This window comes from Anolis sagrei, chromosome 5 (genome assembly GCF_037176765.1).
Source record: "Anolis sagrei isolate rAnoSag1 chromosome 5, rAnoSag1.mat, whole genome shotgun sequence".
NCBI classification, from domain to species: Eukaryota; Metazoa; Chordata; class Lepidosauria; order Squamata; family Dactyloidae; genus Anolis; species Anolis sagrei.
The window spans coordinates 72,755,037-72,776,361 of record NC_090025.1 but is presented as its reverse complement, the minus strand read 5'-3'; the positions used below and the strand labels follow the sequence as shown (position 1 = coordinate 72,776,361).

General features: G+C 42.7%; 1 protein-coding gene across 3 annotated transcripts in view; it reads right to left on the bottom strand.

Moving 5' to 3' along the window:
• The window catches only part of DLC1 (DLC1 Rho GTPase activating protein), a 316,025-nt gene that overhangs the window by 70,548 nt on the left and 224,152 nt on the right, over positions 1-21,325 (bottom strand). The window contains exon 1 of one of the 3 annotated variants that reach the window (XM_060778555.2): positions 2,773-3,047. The exons of the other annotated variants lie outside the window; for them this stretch is intronic. Within the exon in view, the coding sequence (XP_060634538.2) occupies positions 2,773-2,809 (37 nt within the window). The 5' untranslated portion in view covers positions 2,810-3,047. Of the gene's footprint in view, positions 1-2,772; positions 3,048-21,325 lie in introns of those variants that run through there. 3 annotated transcript variants of the gene reach the window in all.

Here is a 21,325-nt window from a genome sequence, read left to right as displayed (position 1 = left end):
ACCACTCCCTTCCATAACCTGGAGAAGATCTAACAATATCCAGAATCCTCTGATCTACTTGGTAGCTTAGGGGAGTTGTAGTCCAAACAAGTACTTTGCCTCCTAAATACTGAAACAATAAATCAAACACACTCTAAAATACAAAAACAAATCCTAACTTTCCCTAACTTGGCTTCATTTCTGCTCAGGACTACTTTGACCCCTCACTTTATAACAGGCATGGGCAAACTTTGGCCCTCCAGGTGTTTTGGACTCCAACTCCCACAATTCCTAACAATCTATTGGCTGTTAGAAGTCCCAAACACCTGGAGGGCCAAAGTTTGCCCATGCCTGCTTTAGAATGAATAGAGCCACAATACTATGTAACATGATTTTTGTTCCTGGGTTATAAATGTCATTTCCTAATGTGTTCGATCATAAAAACATGGAAAAAGTTGATTAAACTGCAAAAACTTTGTTTTTTGCAGGACAAACCACAGCACATCTTGGTATAGTTTTTCAATGAATATCTCATAGAGTCTCAACCAATTCAACATAGTTTGTGGCAGCCACAAAAACAAAGTTTCTGGAGTATAACAACTACTTTCAAAGTAAGTACAGCACAATTAAACAGGAAATGACACTTGCAAGCCAGGAACAGATTGGGTTGCTGTGAGTTTTCCAAGCCGTATGGCCAATGTTCCAGAAGCATTCTCTCCTGACATTTCACCCACATCTATGGTAGGCATCCTCAGAGGTTGAGGGGTCTGATTTTTTTCAAAAACAGGAATAGATTTTTTTTCAAATTTTGTTGCATAGTGTGGAATATAAATGCCTCCTCTGGGCATGCGCAGAATGTCACTGTCCCTCCACCCCAAATTTAGAAGAGCTTGGGAACACTTCTTATTGGTTTAGCCCATCCACACAGCCAAACAACCCAGCATAACAAGTTTGATAATCCACAGTATCTGCTTTGAATTGGATTATCTTGAGTCCACAAAGCCACATAATCCAGTTCAATGTGGATTTTATACTACTGAGCCATAATGGTATCAAACTGCATGACAAATGTAGAGATACACCTTTCAGAGAAGCATTGGTGAAAAAGAGTGCATGTATTCCGCCTTAAAGACCTGAAATGCATGTATTCCTGCTTGAGTTGGGAAGCAAAGCATGGATGGGAGCTCACCAATGTATTCAAAACTCTTATTTCAGAAGAAGGAACAGACCAAAAGCCCTTCCAGACAGGTCCTATGTCCCAGGATCAGACCCCAAGTTTTCTGCTTTAGACCTGATTATGTTGGCCCCATTTTAGGAGGCAACCCCTGGCAGTGACACGAGGAACTCCCTGCTGCAGGCGCAAATGAAACAAATAATAATTTTGCCCTGGGGGTTTTATGCAACAATTATATGAGTCTCCACTGACAGATAATCTGGGATAAACAGAAAATTGGGGGTCAGATCCTGAGATACAGGGACTGTCAGGAAGGACCCCTAATCCACCTCTGAGGATCTACACTACCAAATAAAATCCAGATTGTCAGCTTTGAACTGAATTATATGGCAGTGTAGACTCATATAGGGAAAGGTAAAGTTTCCCCCCTTGACATTAAGTCCAGTTGTGTCCAATTCTGGGGTGTGGTGCTCACCTCAATTTCTAAGCTGAAGAGCCGGCGTTGTCCGTAGTCACCTCCAAGGTCATGTGGCCAACATGACTGCATGGAGCACTGTTATCTTCCCGCTGTAGCGGTACCTATTGATCTACTCACATCTGCATGTTTTCGAACTGCTAGGTTGGCAGAGGTTGGGGCTGACAGAAGGAGCTTACGCTGCTCCCCGGATTAGAACCTGCAACCTTTCAGTCAATAAATTCAGCAGCTCAGTGCTTTGACCCAATGTGTCACCAGGGGCTCCTCGTAGACTCATATAATTTATTTATTTACACCATTTCCACGCCCTTCTCACACCCCGGGGGGGGGGGGGGGGGCTCAGGGTGGCTAACACAGGCAACAATTCAATGCCAACAGTATCAATAACAACAATATAAAACAACAATATAAAATCCTACTATATAACAATTAAACAGTGATATTAATTAAAAATACATAATCACATAGAACAAATCACATAATCACAAGTCATATAGCCGTTTCCAATTTTCATAACAATCCTATTGTCCAAGTTCAGTGCCACTGCGCCACTGGGAGCTCCTTGTAGACTCATATAATCCAGTTCAATGCTGATAATCTGGATTATTTACTTCAGAATCATAGAGTTGGAAGAGACCTCGTGGACCATCCAGTCCAACCCCATGCCAAAAAGCAGGGAAATCACATTCAAAGCACCCTTGACAGATGGCCATCCAGCCTCTGTTTCAAAGCTTCCAAAGGAGCCTCCACCACACTCCGGGGCAGAGAGTTCCCCTGCTGAACAGCTCTCACAGTCAGGAAGTTCTTCCTAAAATTCAGATGGAATCTCCTTTCTTGTAGTTTGAAGTCATCATCTGGATTATACAGCAGTGTAGATCCAGGGTCCTTCCACACAGCTATATATCCCAGAATATCAAGGCAGGAAATCTAACATTATCTGGATTGAGATAACTCAGTTCAAAGCAGATATTGTGGGGTTTTCTGCCTTGATATACTGGGATTATACAGTGTGGAAGGGCCCAATGCCTCACTCTTCTTCCTTGCCTATGGAAGTCACAGACAATTTGAAGACACACATACACACATATATATAGTCAATGCATCTGAATCAGCCCAACCAGAGGATTGCCAAAAAGGGACTCACGGGTGAGAATCATGACCTCCTGCTTCTCCTTGCACATCGAAGGGGGACAGGGCTCCAGGGTCGCGCCTCAACTCATGGTCCCTTCTTCTTCTTCTGCCTTCTCCCTCCGCTCCTCGACGTCTCAGAAGGAGGAGGAGGAGGCCACTACTAACTCCGTCTCCTTCCTCCGCCTCTTTCCTTCCTTCCTTCCTTCTCCCAAACCCACTCAGGATGGCAGACGCCGCTCAGAGAAAGAAAGGAGGCTCCTGCTTCCCCGCCGGGCGCGCGCCTGCTATAATAAACTTCAGCCGGACAAAGAGAAGCCACGCCCCTCGCTCATTCCCCCCCCCCTTTTTTCCCTTCTTGGTTTTTCCTACAGCAAGGATTGATTGGGCAACGGAGCCAACCAAGTTTCAAAAAAGGGGGAGGGGGAGCTCCTGGCTACTATGAAGCTGCATCTCTGTAGGAAAAGGGCAGCTTGTTGATGTTGGCACCATTGCTATGGAATGCTGGGATTGGGCACCAGAGAAGGCAGAGGCCCCTTTCTACACAGCTGTATAAAATCCCACATCTGCTTTGAACTGGGTTATATGGCAGTGTGGACTCAGATAACCCAGTTCAAAGCAGATATTGTGGGTTTTGCCTTGATATTCTGGGTTATATGGCAGTGTGGACGCAGGGCCCTTCCCTGCATCCACAGAATATCAAGGCAGACCCACATTATCTGCTTTGAACTGGGTTATATGGCAGTGTGGACTCAGATAACCCAGTTCAAAGCAGATATTGTGGGTTCTGCCTTGATATTCTGGGTTATATGGCAGTATGGACGCAGGGCCCTTCCACACAGTCATATAACTCAGAATATCAAAGCAGAAAATCCCACATCTGCTTTGAACTGGGTTATATGGCAGTGTGGAAGGGCCCCGGGTTATATGGCAGTGTGGACCTTTCCACACAGCCATATAACCCAGAACATCAAGGCAGATCATCCACAATATCTGCATTGAAATGGATTATCTGAGAGCCCTTCCAGGCAGGCCCTATATCCCAGGATCTGATCCCAGGTTTTCCGCTTTAAACTGGATTACATGAGTCTGCACTGCCAGATATCATCCACAATATCTTCTTTGAAATGGATTATCTGAGAGCCCTTCCAGGCAGGCCCTATATCCCAGGATCCGATCCCAGGTTTTCTGCTTTAAACTGGATTACATGAGTCCGCACTGCCAGATAATCTGAGATTATCAAGGCAGATCATCCACATATCTGCTTTGAAATGGATTATCTGAGAGCCCTTCCAGGCAGGCTCTATATCCCAGGATCTGGTCCCAGGTTTTCTGATCCCTGATTCCATAGCCCCAAAACCTGGCAGTTCAAGGACCGTCAAACTGCATCATATATTTTGTAAGCCTGGGCAAATTTGGGCTTTCCGAGTATTTTGGATTTCAACTCCAGTAGGCTGTTAGAAATTGTGGGAGTGGAAATCCAAAACACCCGGAGGGCCCCAGTCTGCCCAGTTTGCCTGGTCTACATTATAGAATTAATGCATTGAAGGTCCTATAGATTCCTAGAAAAAAAATCAAATCTGTCAGTATCTAACCAGCAAAAGTCAAACCTGCAGATGTGGAGGGCCAACAGTATTTATTTTTACTTAAAGCAGAGGCTTTATTTATTTGCTAATACTGTGTTAGAGAGCCAGCATGGTATAGTGGTTTAAGCACTGAACTACAATTCAGGAGACCAGATTCAATTCCCTGCTCGGCCTGGAAACTGGGAGTGCATCTATACGGAGAGTTAATCCAGTTTGAGCCTGCTTTAACTACCATAGCACAATGGTACAGAATCATGGGCCTTGTAGTTTGGTGAGGCACCAGCACTCTTGGGCAGAGAAGACAAAAAGCCTTGTAAAACTACACAGTGCCATGATTTCATAGCACTTTTTAAAAATCCTGGCAGAAGCGACTTGAGAAACTGCAAGTTGCATCTGGTGTGAGAGAATTGACTGTCTGCATGGATGTTGCTCAGGGAACACCCGGGTGTTTTACCATTCTGTGGAAGTCTTCTCTCATGTCCCCGCATGGGGAGCTAGAGCTGACAAATGGGAGCTCACCCCGTCTCACGGATTTGAACTGCCAACTTTCAGGTCAGCAGTCCAGCCGGCATAAAGGTTTAACCGCGGCTCCTTCCATAGCAATGAGTCATGGCAGTTTAAATGGTGTCAAACTGCATTAATTCTACAGTGTAGATACACCCTGGGCAAATCACACACTCTTATTTAGTCTGCAGGCCATACCTTATGCAGATAATAATTTTGTCATTAACATTAGATAGGGTCTTTGAGAGCCACCCCAGAAGAAGTGCAGGCTATAAATAAAACAAATACACAATCTCTATAAAAGTCAAAGTATGTATGTATTTATGTATGTGTGTGTGTATGCATGTTTGTTTGATCCACAAAGGATCCTACATGACTTGATGAATTTAGACCAAACTTGGTACACATACCCATCATGATCCAACTTAAAATACTGATGGGGTTTGGGGGAGGGATCGATAGATGATGCTGGGAGCTGGAGTCCAGCCATATCCAGAAATTCATCCAGCCAGATCTGGGACTGATGAAAATGGCTGCCTATCAGCTGTGGCGCAGTGGGTTAAACCTCTGTGCCGGCAGGACTGAAGACCGACAGGTCGCACATTCGAATCCAGGGAGAGCGCGGATGAGCTCCCTCTATCAGCTCCAGCTCCTCATGCAGGGACATGAGAGAAACCTCCTACAAAGATGATAAAACATCAAATCATCCACCGTCCCCTGGGCAACATCCTTGCAGACGGCCAATTCTCTCACACCAGAAGTGACTTGCAGTTTCTCAAGTTGCTCCTGACATGACAAAAAAAGCTGTGCAATTTTATAAATGGTCTCATTATTCAGGTATGTAATTTCTAATGGAACCATTCATAAAATCAAAAGCGAATGGATATTTTGAATCAATAGCATTACAAAATACCTAACCTAGGCAATGTGTATATACTGAAGTTGTACTGAAATGCTTTTTGTTGTGAGACACTTTGAGCCTCCGTATCGAGAGAAAAAGCAGGATATAAACAAAGAAAAATAAAATAAAAAAATAACATATACGCTAGCAATAAAATACATTTATAAGCCAGTTCAAGGTGGTGGCCCAGTTTCACCAGTAAGGCATCTCTATCCTGAAATACTGGTTCTATATCTTGACATCTGTAGGAAGAGAATATATACATCTCTCCCCAAGGATGCTTTAGCATTAGAACTGGAGAAGCAATCAAATGTAGTCACACGATCTAATCCGTTATGGTAGCAACTGGAAAGAATGCATACCTCAGTTGGCATCAGCCTTCTTTAAACATTGCCCACGTTTGGAGGAGCAAGATGATTTCAAAAATCCACACCTGAATATTTGGAGCATGTGTCATTTTATTTCGCAGTGACATGTTGTACCAACAGCCCCACCTGCTTTTCAGGTCAGTCGGAGCCAACTATTCCTGAAATTGAGTAAACATTGGTTCCTCACTATACATACATGCTTCTGAATCATAGTGGAACTTTTTCATTGAAGATCTGGGGAGTTTGGATGTGATTCACAAGGTCTATTCTTTCTTTTTTTGGTTGCATACTTTTAGCATAACTCAGCTGTTAGGGATTTGCCAGTAATAATCTGACAAGCAAAGAGCAAGAGATACCCCCCCCCCCCCCGCCCTTCACTGGTATAAAGCAAACATTCATTCTGACACTATTAATCTCCGTAGAAGGAGCGCAACCCCATGATTTCTTTAAACCCAGGAATTCAGTGTCAGCCTCACCAATGTTTGTGTAGTTCCCAAACTGCTGAACTTGCCATGTTAGTCATAGCTTTGCCGGGGTTTCCCTCAATCTGTTACTACTGGTGATGGACTTAGTGTTTATGAACTTTCTTAGCAAGTGCTGACAATTAATCTGCTTTCTTTCCAAGGATGTTGGCATATACTTTCCAGTGCTGCCCTATGATGCTTTCACATTGCACCCTGGACAGGAGCGGTGTGTGCAGATGTAACTCATCCATAATTGTTTTCTGGCATCTGCATGGCCTGAGGATGAGCCCTTTAGACTCAGGGCCCTTCCACACAGCCATATAACCTAGAATATCAAGACTGGAAATCCCACGATATCTTTTTTGAACTGGGTTATCTGAGTCCACTTCTTGGGAGGAGAGCAATGTCCAATCTCAATAAAATAGTGAAGTAGAGACATCACACTGGTAACAAAGATCCGCATAGTCAAAACAATGGTATTCCTCGTAGTCACCTATGGATGTGAGAGCTGGACCATAGGAAAGGCTGAGCGAAGGAAAGGCTGAGCGAAGGAAGGTAGATGCTTTTGAAGTGTGGGGCTGGAGGAAAGTGCTGAGAGTGCCTTGGACCACGAGAAGATCCAACCAGTCCATACTTCAGGAAATAAAGCCTGACTGCTCATTGGAGGGAAGAATAGTAGAGGCCAAGATGAAGTACTTTGACCACATCATGAGAAGAAAGGAAAGCTTAGAGAAGACAATTATGTTGGGGAAAATGGAAGGAAAAAGGAAGAGGGCAAGATGGATGGATGGCATCCTTGAAGTGACTGGATTGACCTTGAAGGAGGTGGGGGGGGGGGGGAGGGGGTGATGGCCGACAGGAAGCTCTGGCGTGGGCTGGTCCATGAGGTCATGAAGAGTCGGAATTGACTGAACGAATTAACAACAACAACATCGATGATGAAGATGATGATATATTGGTATAGGCCTGCACTCATGATCCCATGATAACTCTAGTTGGGTGATCTGCATATGAAATTGCAACCGAGAACCATCGAGAGAGATTCGTATAATTCATATCCACCAATCCTCTACAGCAGGGGTCCTCAAACTAAGGCCCATGGGCCAGATGCTGCCCTCCAAGGCCATTTACCTGGCCCTCACTCAAGGTCAACCTAAGTCTGAAACAACAACAATCCTATCTCATCAGCTAAACGCAGGCCCAGACTCCCCATTGAAATACTAATAAGTTTATACTTGTTAAAATTGTTCTTCATTTTAATTATTATATTGTTTTAAGTTGTGGGTTTTTTTTGCACTACAAATAAGATATGTGCAGTGTGCATGGGAATTCATTCTTTTCTTTTCTTTTCAAATTATAATCCGGCCCTCCAACAGTTTGAGAGACTGTGACCTGGCCCTCTATTTAAAATGTTTGAAGACCCCTGCTCTACAGTCACTACAACCTGTGACTTTCCTGGGATTTTTCTGTAATAATACTCTTGTGGCGATACTGCTTCTACATGTTAGGTTCAGTAATTAGGAGGATAATTGGGCAGCCTAATTTGAGTTGCTATAGTAATGATATTACTTGCAATTAAATAATATTTCATGTGACAAATAATTATATGTTTCCATGTCTATACTATGCCTCTCTCTCTCTCTCAGACCATATATTTTGCACATGCTCAGATTGTAATTCAGTTTATATGTGTCATGTGCACATAGCACGTTAGAGCTTCATGCACCTAGTAGGTAAATTTTTGTGAAATAAACACAACTTTGAAACTGTCATAGTGCCCATGTTCCGATACATAGAGCCCTTCTTTAATGTAAGCCTATATGAACTTGGGAATGCCTCTTCTAGGTGCATTTTTCCTTAGCACCTTTGGACTACAAATTAGTGACTTGTAGCATTTCTCTTTCCCAGTTTCTTCTGGGAAAGAAGAAAATAAAGAATTTGGGCAGTTGTATGGCATTCTCTCTTAACGTTTCACCCACATCTATGGCAGGCATCTTCAGAGATTGTGAGGTGTGTTGGAAACCAGACAAGTGAGGTTTATATATCTTTGGAATATCCAGGGTGGGAGAAAGAACTCTTGCCTGCTTGAGACAAGTGTGAATGTTGCAATTGGCCACCTTGACTAGCATTGAATGGCCTTGCTACTTCACAGCCTGGCTGCTTCCTGCCTGGGATAATCCCTTGTTGGGAGTTGTTAGCCGGCCCTGATTGTTTCCAGTCTGGAATTCCCCTGTTTTTTTAATGTTCCTCTTTATTTACTGTCCTGATTTCAGAGTTTTTTTAAAAAAAATACTGGTAGACAGAATTTGTTTATTTTCATGGGAAAAAAACAAAACAAAAAACAACAACCAGAGAATCGCTTGCTTGCGTTGGAACCACACAATTTTTAACATAACTACACCTTACAGTGATATTGTACAATTCTTCACAAAACTTTATAGAACTATGTAAAAAGGTACACTATTGATAGAGGATACTTTCCCAGACTCTGCATATATATGCAAAACAGTGGATAATAGTGATCTCTATTGAAATGAAGGCCCTCTGACCAAAGAGTACCATAGATTCATGGTGGAGGATCTAGAAAATATTAGAGAGGGCATATTTTGTTGGGTATGGACAAATGAAACCATGGATACAAGTTCTGCAGATATGGAGGTCATACTGTAAAATAGCTTATATTGGTGCTGGTCATTGACCGTAATAAATAAATATATAATGGACAAAGACCAGGACATGTATCAAACAATAGCAGAGTGTGGTAAGCATGATAGATGTTATTAATTGCTCTTGTTACATCCCGATTAGACTACTGCAATGCGCTCTACGTGGGGCTGCCTTTGAAGACTGCCCTGAAGCTTCAATTAGTCCAACGGTCAGCAGTCAAGTTGCTCACTGGAGCGGTGTACAGGGAGCATACATCTCCTCTGTTACGCCAGCTCCACTGGCTGCCGATCTGCTACCAAGCACAATTCAAAGTGCTAGTTTTAAACGTTAAAGCTCTAAACGGTTCTGGACTACATGTCCGAACATAACTCCTGCTACGAATGAACACGAAGTATAAGATCATCTGGAGAGGCCCTGCTCTCGATCCCACCGCTGTTGCAAACGCGATTGGTTGAGACAAGAGACAGGGCCTTCTCAACAGTGGCTCCCCGTCTGTGGAATTCCCTTCCTGCTACAAATCAACACGAAGTTTAAACCATTTGGAGAGGCCCTGCTCTCGATCCCACCACTGTTGCAAACACGATTGGTGGAGACAAGAGACAGGGCCTTCTCAACAGTGGCTCCCCGTCTGTGGAATTCCCTTCTTGCTACAAATAATCACAAAGTTCAAGATCATCTGGAGAGGCCCTGCTCTCGATCCCACTGCCGTTGCAAATGCTATTGGTGGAGATAAGAGACAGGGCTTTCTCAACAGTGGCTTCACATCTGTGGAATTCCCTCCCCAAAGACATCAGATTGGCCACCTTCCTCCTGTCCTTTAGAAGGAAACTCAAGACTTGGCTGTGGGACCTTGCATTTGACCATTGAATAGGTGAACTACAACTCCAAAACCAAAGGACAGTGCCCACCAAACCCTTCCAGTATTTTCTGTTAGTCATGGGAGAACTGTGTGCCAAGTTTGGTTCAGTTCTATCATTGGTGGAGTTCAGAATGCTCTTTGATTGTAGGTGAACTATAAATCCCAGCAACTACAACTCCCAAATGACAAAAACTCCCAAATGACAAAATCAAATTTTTTTGAGTGAAGGACATACATTGGGTTATTAGGTGTCTTGTGTCCAAATTTGGTGTCAATTAGTCCAGTGGTTTTTGAGTTCTGTTAATCCCACAAACGAACATTAAATTTTTATTTATATAGATAATGAACACACAAGCTAGGATTGGCTGCAGCAGTTTGCTTTTGACTGTGTCTACTGGAATGCGTAAGCTCTGTCCCAATCTTCTCCCACTACCGAGCTAAGTACTTTGAATTCAATTTGGAATAATTCAAGTAAGGTGAAGAAAAGGGACAAAATGGAGAGAAACAGCTACAAAATGGTTTGACAAAGGAATAATCAGGGCTGTTATTACCAAATCAGGACAATTGGAGAACATATAATAGTAATTTGTTCTGAGGTGGAGTTTGAAATTGTAACAGTAAAACATTACTTTAAAAAAACTTTCCAATCTCTGCATCTTTGCATGTGTGAACATGCCACTTGTGTTCCTGTTATCACCTGCTCTTTCACAATTATGCAATCATGAAAGACCTGTCTTCCTTATCTGTCTCTTTTTCTTCTCATTTTTGCCTCTTCTTTGGTACTTTATGTGGTTCTGGAGGTTTTTCTGTCACAAGCTCAAGGCTGAATAAGATGGTGCAAAAAACAGGCGTAGGACAGATTTGTTTCTTGATCGACCTTGGAGGAAAATCCCCCGACACGCCTGAACCTGTCAGCCACTTTCACTCAAAGAAATGATTTATACAACTGCTAATTTGGGGGCTTATTTCAAATCCCTGACAACAGATGGGACAGTGCTATGGGGTGGTGTGGGTGTTGAGGGCTCAGCCATAAGCTCAGCATCCAATGTATCACAACCTTGAAAAAGTCTTTCCATAGTTTGTGACAGAACTGAGCAGGCTCCAAGACATCAGAATTACTTGTTTATGCGCTATGGGCTTGTTTGAATGGGTGTATATTACTACATTATATTACTACATTGTGGTGTCTGAAATAGGCTATCACTTTGGAAAGTGAAAGAGGGACCTACTGCTGGCTGCCTTCTAACACTACAAGGTTGAGAATTATGTTGTTTCTGGAAGCCCCTCCGTAGCTCCAGATCATTAATTTTCTGCAAACGAGAGAGTAGAACTGTAGTGTAGCTAACTAAAACTTGGCTTTTCTTGGATTACTGGTGCTCTCAATTACCTTCTATATCATTCCAGTTTTACTAGCTTAGTTATATCCACCTGTCTTTTAAAGAGCCCTTTTAGCACACATAAGGGTTACAGGTTGCCTGGTTCCCCATGAAATATGAATTCCGTGGCATAACTTTTTCCACATAGTCTTAATACTTAATGGGAGATACTATGTTAACTGCTTAAATACTCCCCCCCCCCCCCCAGTATACATGCAGAGAGTTGTCGTCAATGGTTTCATTATATTTCACTTGAGAATTTCATACAGAACAAGAATGGCATATTACCTGCAGCGAATTGTGTGTGTTATGTTGACTTCATCATAAATTGATACTGTTTCATGGCCCCATCTAAACTGCCATATAAAATCCAGATTATCTGCTTTGAAATTGATTATATGGCACTGGTAGTGTAGACTCACTGTGGATTATCCGATTTGATAATCTGGATTATATGGCAGTGTAGAAAGGGCCATTGTTGTTACTTTGGACAACAGAAATGAATGCTTCCATTAGAAAATGCATAAGAACGTGGATTAACTACAATTCCCAAAATTGTGGGTCAATCCTCCCGAAACTCAGTCAGTATTTACAGTTGGCTATGTTGGATCTGTGTGCTAACTTTGGTCCAGATCTGACATTGGATAGGTTCAGTGCTCTCTGGATATGGGTGAACTACAATTTCCATATCCAAGGTCAATCACTCCCAAATCAGACCTGTATGCATAGTTGGCCATGTTGGGTGTGTGTGCCAAATTTGATCCCGGTCCATCATTCGTGGGGGTCGCAGTGGTATCTGGAAGTGAGTGAATGTACTGCAAATCCTATCATCCATGGTTCATCCTCCCTCTAACTGCACCAGGATGTAAAGAGGGTCATGGGGGTCTGTGTGGCAAGTGTGGTCCAGGTGCATCATTCGTGGGGGTTGCAATGGTCTTTGGAAGTGAGTGAATGTACTGCAAATCCCACCATCCATGGTTCATCCCCCCTCTAACTGCACCAGGATGTAAAGTGGGTCATGGGGGTCTGCGTGGCAAGTGTGGTCCAGGTGCCTCATTCGTGGGGGTTGCAATGGTCTCTGGAAGTGAGTAAATGTACTGCAAATCCCATCATCCATGGTTCATCCTCCCTCTAACTGCACCAGGATGTAAAGTGGGTCATGGGGGTCTGCGTGGCAAGTGTGGTCCAGGTCCGTAATTTGTGGGGGTCGCAGTGATCTATGGGAGCCGAACTGGGTTAAGGTACTGCAAATCTCATCGTCTGTGGTCCATCCTTCCTCAAACTGCACCAGGACTTATAACATTTCCAAGCTTTGGGACTAGAGAAAATCACCCCCTTTCTAATGGATTATTTAACCCCCATCCAGAAGTCACATTTTCATGAATGTTAACGAATCTTTCAATGTGTGGAGGAAATACAGTCTGTCTGTTGCACATTTGAGCATTGTCATTGTCCTGGTGAATATATTTCTCTTTAGAACAAGAATTTTGTTAAATAAGGACAAGCCCATCAAAGAAACTTAAACATTGTATGCTGATTGGTAGGCTGTGCCTATTCACAGAGCTTGTGTCATTTAATGGGGGTCAAAGAATCCAAAATAGATGGTAAAGTATCTGTGAAAATTTGCCCTGTAGGCATCATCTGAGTGGCCTATTCATATGATTCTAATTTATTTCACAGGATAGGGGCCTGATAATAAGAACCTCATTGTCTTCCCTTCTTCTTTTAAGGTCCAACACTAGCTGTACTCCTTTTTTCGCTGCATCTTTTACACAGCATGATACAGATGAGAGTCAGTTTGGAAGAGATCATCTGATGCACGGACACAAACCCAGGCTTGTAAGACTATTTCAAAGATGGTCTAAATATTGCCTCAAAGATCAACATAATAGAGGACTGAAATCCCTCCTGTACCCACACCACTGTCTAGCAATCATTCTGTTTTCAATTTGGTACATGATGTGATTTATGACCTCATTGGTTATTAATAATTTTCAACTGATAATAAGAGCATAAACCTTTATGATAAACAGAGGTACCTTTCCTATGCTGCACAGTTTAAGGTCCAACACTAGCTGTTTATTTATTTCATATAGTGGAGATATGGTTTTCTGTTTCCTTAGGAAGCAGAGATAGACAGAGCCCAACTTGCTTCAAAAGTATATACATTTTCAAGGCTTTCAGTATATTTTGGAGGAACCAAATGTGTGCGAAACCCTGTGTCCATTAAATAAGATACACTGAAAATGTACACCAGCAGCTCCAGTTAATGGGGAAAAGATGCAGAAATGCATATGAAAAAATAAACAGAAATGTGAAGACAATTCCATAGCTGTTGTGAAGACAGTTCCTTGGCCCTTCAGGTCATTTTTGACTTATGATAACCCTAAAGGGAACACCTTAGCAAGCAAGAGTCCAAAAGTGGCAGGCTAAAACCTGGAACCTCAGCCCTTGGCTGATACCAAATGAGGGACTCCCCCTGGGCACACAGAAGACTGGACGACTTGGAAGGCGCTAAACAGACTGCGCTCTGGCACCACGAGATGCAGAGCCAACCTTAAGGAATTATTAATTATTATTATTTCCAGCATTTCTACCCCACCTTCCCACCCCCCAATTGGGGACTCAGGACGGTTTACATTCGGCAACAATTTGATGCCGTACAAACAAGCAAATACAACAATATACACCAATTTAAACCAATAGATAAAATATTACGCTAAAAACAATTAAAAGCTGTTATTCCAATCATATAGCCAATCCAGTCAAATTCCATATCTAAAGTGCTGTTATGCCTGCTGTCCAAAAGCCTGGTCCCAGAACCATGATTTCTATTACTTCCTGAAAGACAGAAGGGATGAAGCCGACCTGATCTTGCTAGGGAGTGAGTTCCACAGGTGGGGGGCCACAGCCGAGAAGGCCCTGTTTCTCATCCCCACCAAACGCATTTGCGAAGCTGGCAGGACCTAGAGAAGGGCCTCCTCGGACGATCTTAAACTGGAATGGGGCCACAAAGTGGAATCCACAACATGCGAGTGTGGAGAAGAGCAAACTGCAGACCACCTATTACTATGCCACCTGAGCCCTGCCACATGCACAATGGAGGACCTTCTTGTAGCAACACCAGAGGCACTCCAAGTGCTCAGCTACTGGTCAAAGGACATTTAGTACAATGCCAAGTTTTTTTAAACTTGGTGTTTTTTAAATACATGACAACTGTACCCTTGGTTTGCTTCTGATACGATACAATAAAAATGTATTGATAAGTTTTAAAAATGCCTTTGTTCCCATAATTGTGTCCACTCCATATCACTTATTTTGACCCCTAAGTCTTCTTCCCATATCTCCTTAAGGATATTATTCTTTGTTTTTTCTTCTTTTACTTCGACTATTATTTTATACACTTTACTTTCAATTTTATGGCCTTCCATATTTCTTCCATTTTGTACTATTTGCTCAAATTGGGTAAGTTTATGTCCATTTCTATTTTTTTTACCCAATTCTTGAACCATTGTTCTAGTCGTATACAGTGGAACCATGATCATTTTATTTCCTTAAATTCCTCCATCATCATTTCCTTCTTCATAACAACCTTTATCCAGTCTCCCATTTTTTCTAGATTCCCCACCCCCCCTTAGTTTTTTTAATCCTTTCCAATTTTTAAATTTTGGGGGGATTTCCTTTCCATTATAATTGGTGTTATTATTGAGCCTTGTATTTTGTATTTGCCAGATAAAGGATGCTCAGGCTGTATTATGTGAGCAAGGAATTACAAGGAGCATGTTTGCATTCATTGGGCACTATGGCCAGGGACTATTTTTTCTCCTTTTGTGATGCGCAATGCCTGGCGGAAGGATCCGGCCCATTCAAGTAAGTGAGGCTGTCCCATGGGTTCCAAACTGTTTTTTCCCCACTCCCTCTATTGCCAGAGCATTGGACCGGATGAGGGAGAGGGATTGGGGAACAGGTAGGTGAAGAAACATTACATATACACCCCCCTCCCCACAAAAAAGTGGGGAGAGCAACAATTGGGCAATCTGATGAACCACAGTAAATCATAGCTCAAATTTTTCAAAGGAAGCCAAGGAACTTTGATGAAATCTTCAATTACAAAAACAAGTCTCCTTGTTAGACTTGTGGGCTTATTTTGATATATGTGTGTCACTGTCTAAACATTTTGGGTTCTGGGGGGGGCGGGGTGTCTATCAATATATTTGTACATATGATTGTATAGGCATTTAATATTTGCCTTCTGATGTTGGAATCCGCCCTGAGTCCCCTCGGGGAGATAGGAGATAATATAAATAAAGTTATTTATTCCTTTATATAGAGAACAGATAGTTAAATGTGGGAAGGAGAGATTGTTATTTCAAACTACAAAGAAGCTGATGGAAAGTAGGGGAATATGTAAGCTGCCCCGAGTCCCTTCGGGGAGATGGTGGCGGGATGGTATTATTATTATTATTATTATTATTATTATTATTATTATTATGTCCTGACACGACAAAAATATTATTATTATTATTATTGACACAAAATAATATTATTGGATTTCGTATCACACAATCACAAGTCAAACACTTCCCAAGCGTCTAGTACTCTGTGTTGTGTTTTCGAATGATGCGCGCAGATCCAAGTAAGGTGGCCTTTTGCAGTTGACAGATGGTGATTTTGTCGATGTTTATTGTTTCCAAATGCTGATTGAGATCTTTTGGCACGGCGCCCAGTGTGCCGATGACCACTGGGACCACCTGTACTGGTTTATGCCAGAGCCATTGCAGTTTGATTTTGAGGTCTTGATAGCGGCTGAGTTTTTCCTATTGTTTTTCCTCAATGCAACTGTCACCTGGTATGGTGACATCAATAATCCAGACTTTCTTCTTTTCCACAATCATGATGTCTGGCGTGTTGTGTTCCAAAATTTTGTCAGTCTGGATTTGAAAGTCCCACAGTATTTTTGCATGTTCATTTTCCACGACCTTTGCGGATTTATGATCCCACCAATTCTTTACTGCTGGCAGGTGGTACTTGTGACATAAATTGCAGTGAATCATTTGGGCCACAGAGTTGTGTCTTTGTTTGAAGTCCGTCTGTGCTATTTTCTTCCAACAGCTGAGGATATGGTCTATGATTTCATCAGCTTCCTTGCACAGTCTGCATTTTGAGTCATCAGCTGATTTTTCGATCCTGCCCTTAATTACATTGGTTATTATTATTATTATTATTATTATTAGTAATTATTAGAAACACAACAAGATAAGTCCACACATCGGACACTTCCCAAGTGTCTAGGACTGTGTGATGTGTCAGATCCCAGTAAGGTGGCCTTCTGCAGCTGGCAGATGGTAATTTTGTCAGCGCCAATTGTGTTGAAGTGCAAGCCAAGGTCTTTAGGCACTGCACCCAGTGTGCTGATCACCACTGGGATCACCTTGACTGGCTTGTGCCAGAGTCTTTGAAGTTCGATCTTAAAATCCTTATATTGTGTCAGCTTTTTCAGTTGTTTCTCTTCAATCCTGCTGTCACCTGGGATTGCAATATCGACAATCCATACTTTGTTTTTAACACGACTGTGAGGTCAGGAGTATTGTGCTCCAAAACACTGTCTGTCTGAATTCGGAAGTCCCAGGGAAGCTTGACGTGTTTATTATTATTATTATTATTATTATTATTATTATTATTATTATTATTAAAATTAATTTTTTATTAAAAATAAAGTTATAAGAAAATTGTTCCTTTTACATTGAAAGTGGGGGAACATTTCCATTTATAGAAAGTAGGAAAGAAGTGGAAGAAAATAAAAGAAGAAGAAGAAAAGGAGAGTTTGTTAGGATAAAATAAAATAAAATAAAATAAGTTTGTTGACTTCCTTCTAGCCTTTGGTGGTCTTTAGTAGTTTTGTCACTGTGATCACATATGGTAGTTTTATTTCCCCTCTATCTACTCCTTCCTTATGATTAACTCTTTTTAAAAAATAAGATCTATTTTCCATGTTTGAGGTAGTCTTTTATTAGGTCCCAAATGGTTTGTTTCTTTGGTAGGCCTTGATTCGGTGATAGCCAGTAAGTTAGTTTGTCCGTGTTCATTATCTCCAGAACCTTGTTTTGCCAATCTTCTCTTTTTGGTGTCTCATTTAATCTCCAATTCTTCGCCTATACTATTCTGGCTGCAGTTGCCAAATAATTAAACATTTTTGTCTTCATCCATGTCTAACATTCCTAATAAAAATATTCCGGCTCCTTTTGGATTTTTATCTTTAAAATCTTTTGTATATTTTCATTTATGTCACTCCAATTTTTTTTTGCTTTTGGGCAGGTCCACCAGGCATGAAAAAAGATTCCAATTTGTTGTTGCATTTCCAACATTTGTTGGATGCATTCTTATAACATTTTGAATTTTTTGAAATTACCACCAGAGTATCATTTTAAGCCAGTTTTCTATCAGATCTATATTTAATCCTTTGATTCCAATTTTCCTCCCATTGCTTTAATTCGATTTGGTGACCAATATTTTCTGTCCATTTAAGCATGCATTCCTTTATCTGTTCTGTTTCCGTTGTCCATTCTAGTAATTTAAATATATATTTTAGTAATCAAATTGTTTTCAGTCTTCATAATGCTTATTCCAAAAGCAGTCTCTATCTGCAAAACCTCTCTTTATCTTTCTTTAAAAGTCTATCATTTGTCTATATTGAAACTATGAGGTTTCTGAACTCTTGTCTAATTTCTTTTTCCTCTTTTAATTCAAGTCTTCCTTTTTTGCTTGTTTAGTAAATCTCCATTTATCCTCAGCCACATAAGTCATGTAAGTACATTTAATTCCTTTTGCTCTACATAGAAATGTATCATTCCATTTATTTCTATGGGGTTCCTTTTCTATGTTTCAAACGATTGTGCTCTAATAACCTGATATTTCTCCTCAGCCACATAAGTAATGTAAGTACATTTAATTCATTTCTACATAGAAACATATTCTTCTATTTATTTCTATGAGGTTCCTTTGCTCTAATAACCTGATATTTGCCCTCAGCCGCAGAAGTCATGTAAGTACATTTAATTCCTCTTACATTCCAAAAGCACCTCCTGGCCCCATCCTTGCCTTTGCCTCCACAGCCGTCGTCTCCGCTGTGTCCGCTGCAGCGAGGCCTCCAAAAGTGACCAGGCCAGGTCAGGCCGGGCCCCCGCGAGCGGCCAGGTCAGGTCCCCGCGAGTGGCCAGGTCAGGTCCCCGTGAGCGGCCTGCTAGGCCTCCGCGAGGGGTCAGGCCAGGCCTCCGCGAGCGGTCAGGCCAGGCCTCCATGGTGAGCCAGGCCAGGCCGCCGCGAGGGGTCAAGCCAGGCCCCCGCGAGGGGCCGAGCCAGGCCTCGACGAGGGGCCAGTCCAGGCCTCCGTGAGGGGTCAGGCCAGGCCTCGGTGAGGGGTCAGGCCAGGCCTCCATGAGGGACCAGGCCAGGCCGCCGCGAGGGGCCAGGTCAGGCCTCCGCAAGCCACTCCTGGAGGCCTCGTCGCAAACAGAGGACACAGCGGAGGAGGAGACTGTGAAGGCAAAGGCAATGTTGGGGACCTTCACTCGGATATAATCTGAGGGGGGCCTTTGCAGCCCCCAAAAAGGGTTGAAAAATTCAGCTTATATCCGAGTGTATATGGTAGGCACATTTAATTCTTCTTGCACTACATAGAAACGTATTCTATTTATTTCTATGGAATTCCTTTGCTCTAATAACCTGATATTTACCCTCAGCCATAGAAGTCATGTAAGTACATTTAATTCCTCTTACACTACATAGAAATGTAGTCTTCTTTTTATTTTTATGGGGTTCCTTTCTATGTTTTAAATAGTTATGCTCTAATAACCTGATATTTACCCTCAGCCACAGAAGTCATGTAAGTACGTTTAATTCCTCTTTCTCTACATAGAAATATATTCTAATATTTATTTATATCGTGTTCTTTTGCTCGAATAACCTGATCTTTACCCTCAGCCAGAGAAGTCATGTAAGTACGTTTAATTCCTTTTGGTCTACATAGAAATGCATTCTTCAATTTATTTCTATGGGTTTCCTTTACTCTAATAACCCGATATTCATCCCCAGCTACAGAAGTCATGTAAGTCCATTTAATTCCTCTTGGTCTACACAGAAATGTATTCTTCGATTTATTTCGATGGGGTTCCTTTTCTATGTTTTAAAAAGTTGTGCTCCAATATACTGATATTTATCCTCAGCCACATAAGTCATGTAAGTACCTTTAATTCATTCTGTTCTACATAGAAATGTATTATTCCATTTATTTCTCTGGGGTTCCTTTGCTCTTATAACCTGATAGTCATCCCCAGCTACAGAAGTCATGTAAGTACATTTAATTCCTCTTGCTCTACATAGAAATGTACTCTTCAATTAATTTTTATGGGGTTCCTTTGCTCTAATAACCTGATATTTACCCTCAGCCACAGAAGTCATGTAAGTACATTTCATTTCTCTTACATTCCAAAAGCACCTCCTGGCCCCATCCTTGCCTTTGCCTCCATAGCCTCTTCCTCCACTATGCGACGGGGCCTCCACAAGTGGCCAGGCCAGGCCAGGCTGGGTCCCTGCGAGCAGCCAGGTCAGGTCCCCGCGAGTGGCCAGGTCAGGTCCCCGCGAGCGGCCAGGCTAGGCCTCCGCGAGGGGTCAGGCCAGGCCTCCGCGAGCAGTCAGGCCAGGCCTCCATGGTGAGCCAGGCCAGGCTGCCGCGAGGGGTCAAGCCAGGCCTCCGCGAGGGGCCGAACCAGGCCTCGGCGAGGGGCCAGTCCAGGCCTCCGCGAGGGGTCAGGCCAGGCCCCGGTGAGGGGTCAGGTCAGGCCTCCATGAGGGACCAGGCCAGACCGCCGCGAGGGGCCAGGTCAGGCCTCTGCAAGCCACTTGCAGAGCCCTCGCCGCAAAAAGAGGACACAGCGGAGGAGGGGAGTGTGGAGGCAAAGGCAATGTTGGGGACCTGCACTCGGATATAAGCTGAGGGGGGCCTTAGCAGCCCCCGAAAAGGGTTGTAAAATTCAGCTTATATCCGAGTGTATATGGTAAGGACATTTAATTCCTCTTGCACTACATAGAAATGTATTCTTCTATTTATTTTATGGGATTCCTTTGCTCTAATAACCTGATATTTGGATGACACCTTCACCATTTGGAGCCATGGAGAAGAAGAACTCAACAGGTTCCTGGACCATCCACCCAAACATCCAGTTTACCATGGAAAAAGAAAATGAAGGAAGACTGCCTTTTCTAGATGTCCTAGTCATCTGCAAACCAGATCAACAATTGGGTCACACCGTCTACAGAAAACCCACACACACAGATAGATATCTACATAAAAACTCCAACCATCACCCAAGTCAAAAAAGAAGCACCATTAAAGCCTTGGCAGACCGTGCAAAAAGAATCTGCGAACCCCACCTCCTCCAAGATGAACTGAACCACCTCAACTGGGCTCTGCAGGCCAATGGATACTCCACCTCAGACATCAGAAGAGCTGCAAGACCAAGAACAAACCACGAGAGTAAAGATGAAGATCCACCCAGAGGAAAAGTGTTCCTGCCATACATCAACGGTCAGGTTGACCGCATAGGGAAGCTGATGAGGAAACACAACATACAAACTATCTACAAACCCACCAAGAAAATCCAACAGATGCTACGTTCAGCAAAGGACAAGAGGGATCCTCTCACCTCTGCAGGAGTCTACCGTATACCATGCAGCTGTGGACAAGTCTACATAGGGACCACCAAACGCAGCGCCCAGACACGCATCAAGGAACATGAAAGGCACTGCAGACTACTTCAACCAGAGAAGTCAGCCATAGCAGAGCACC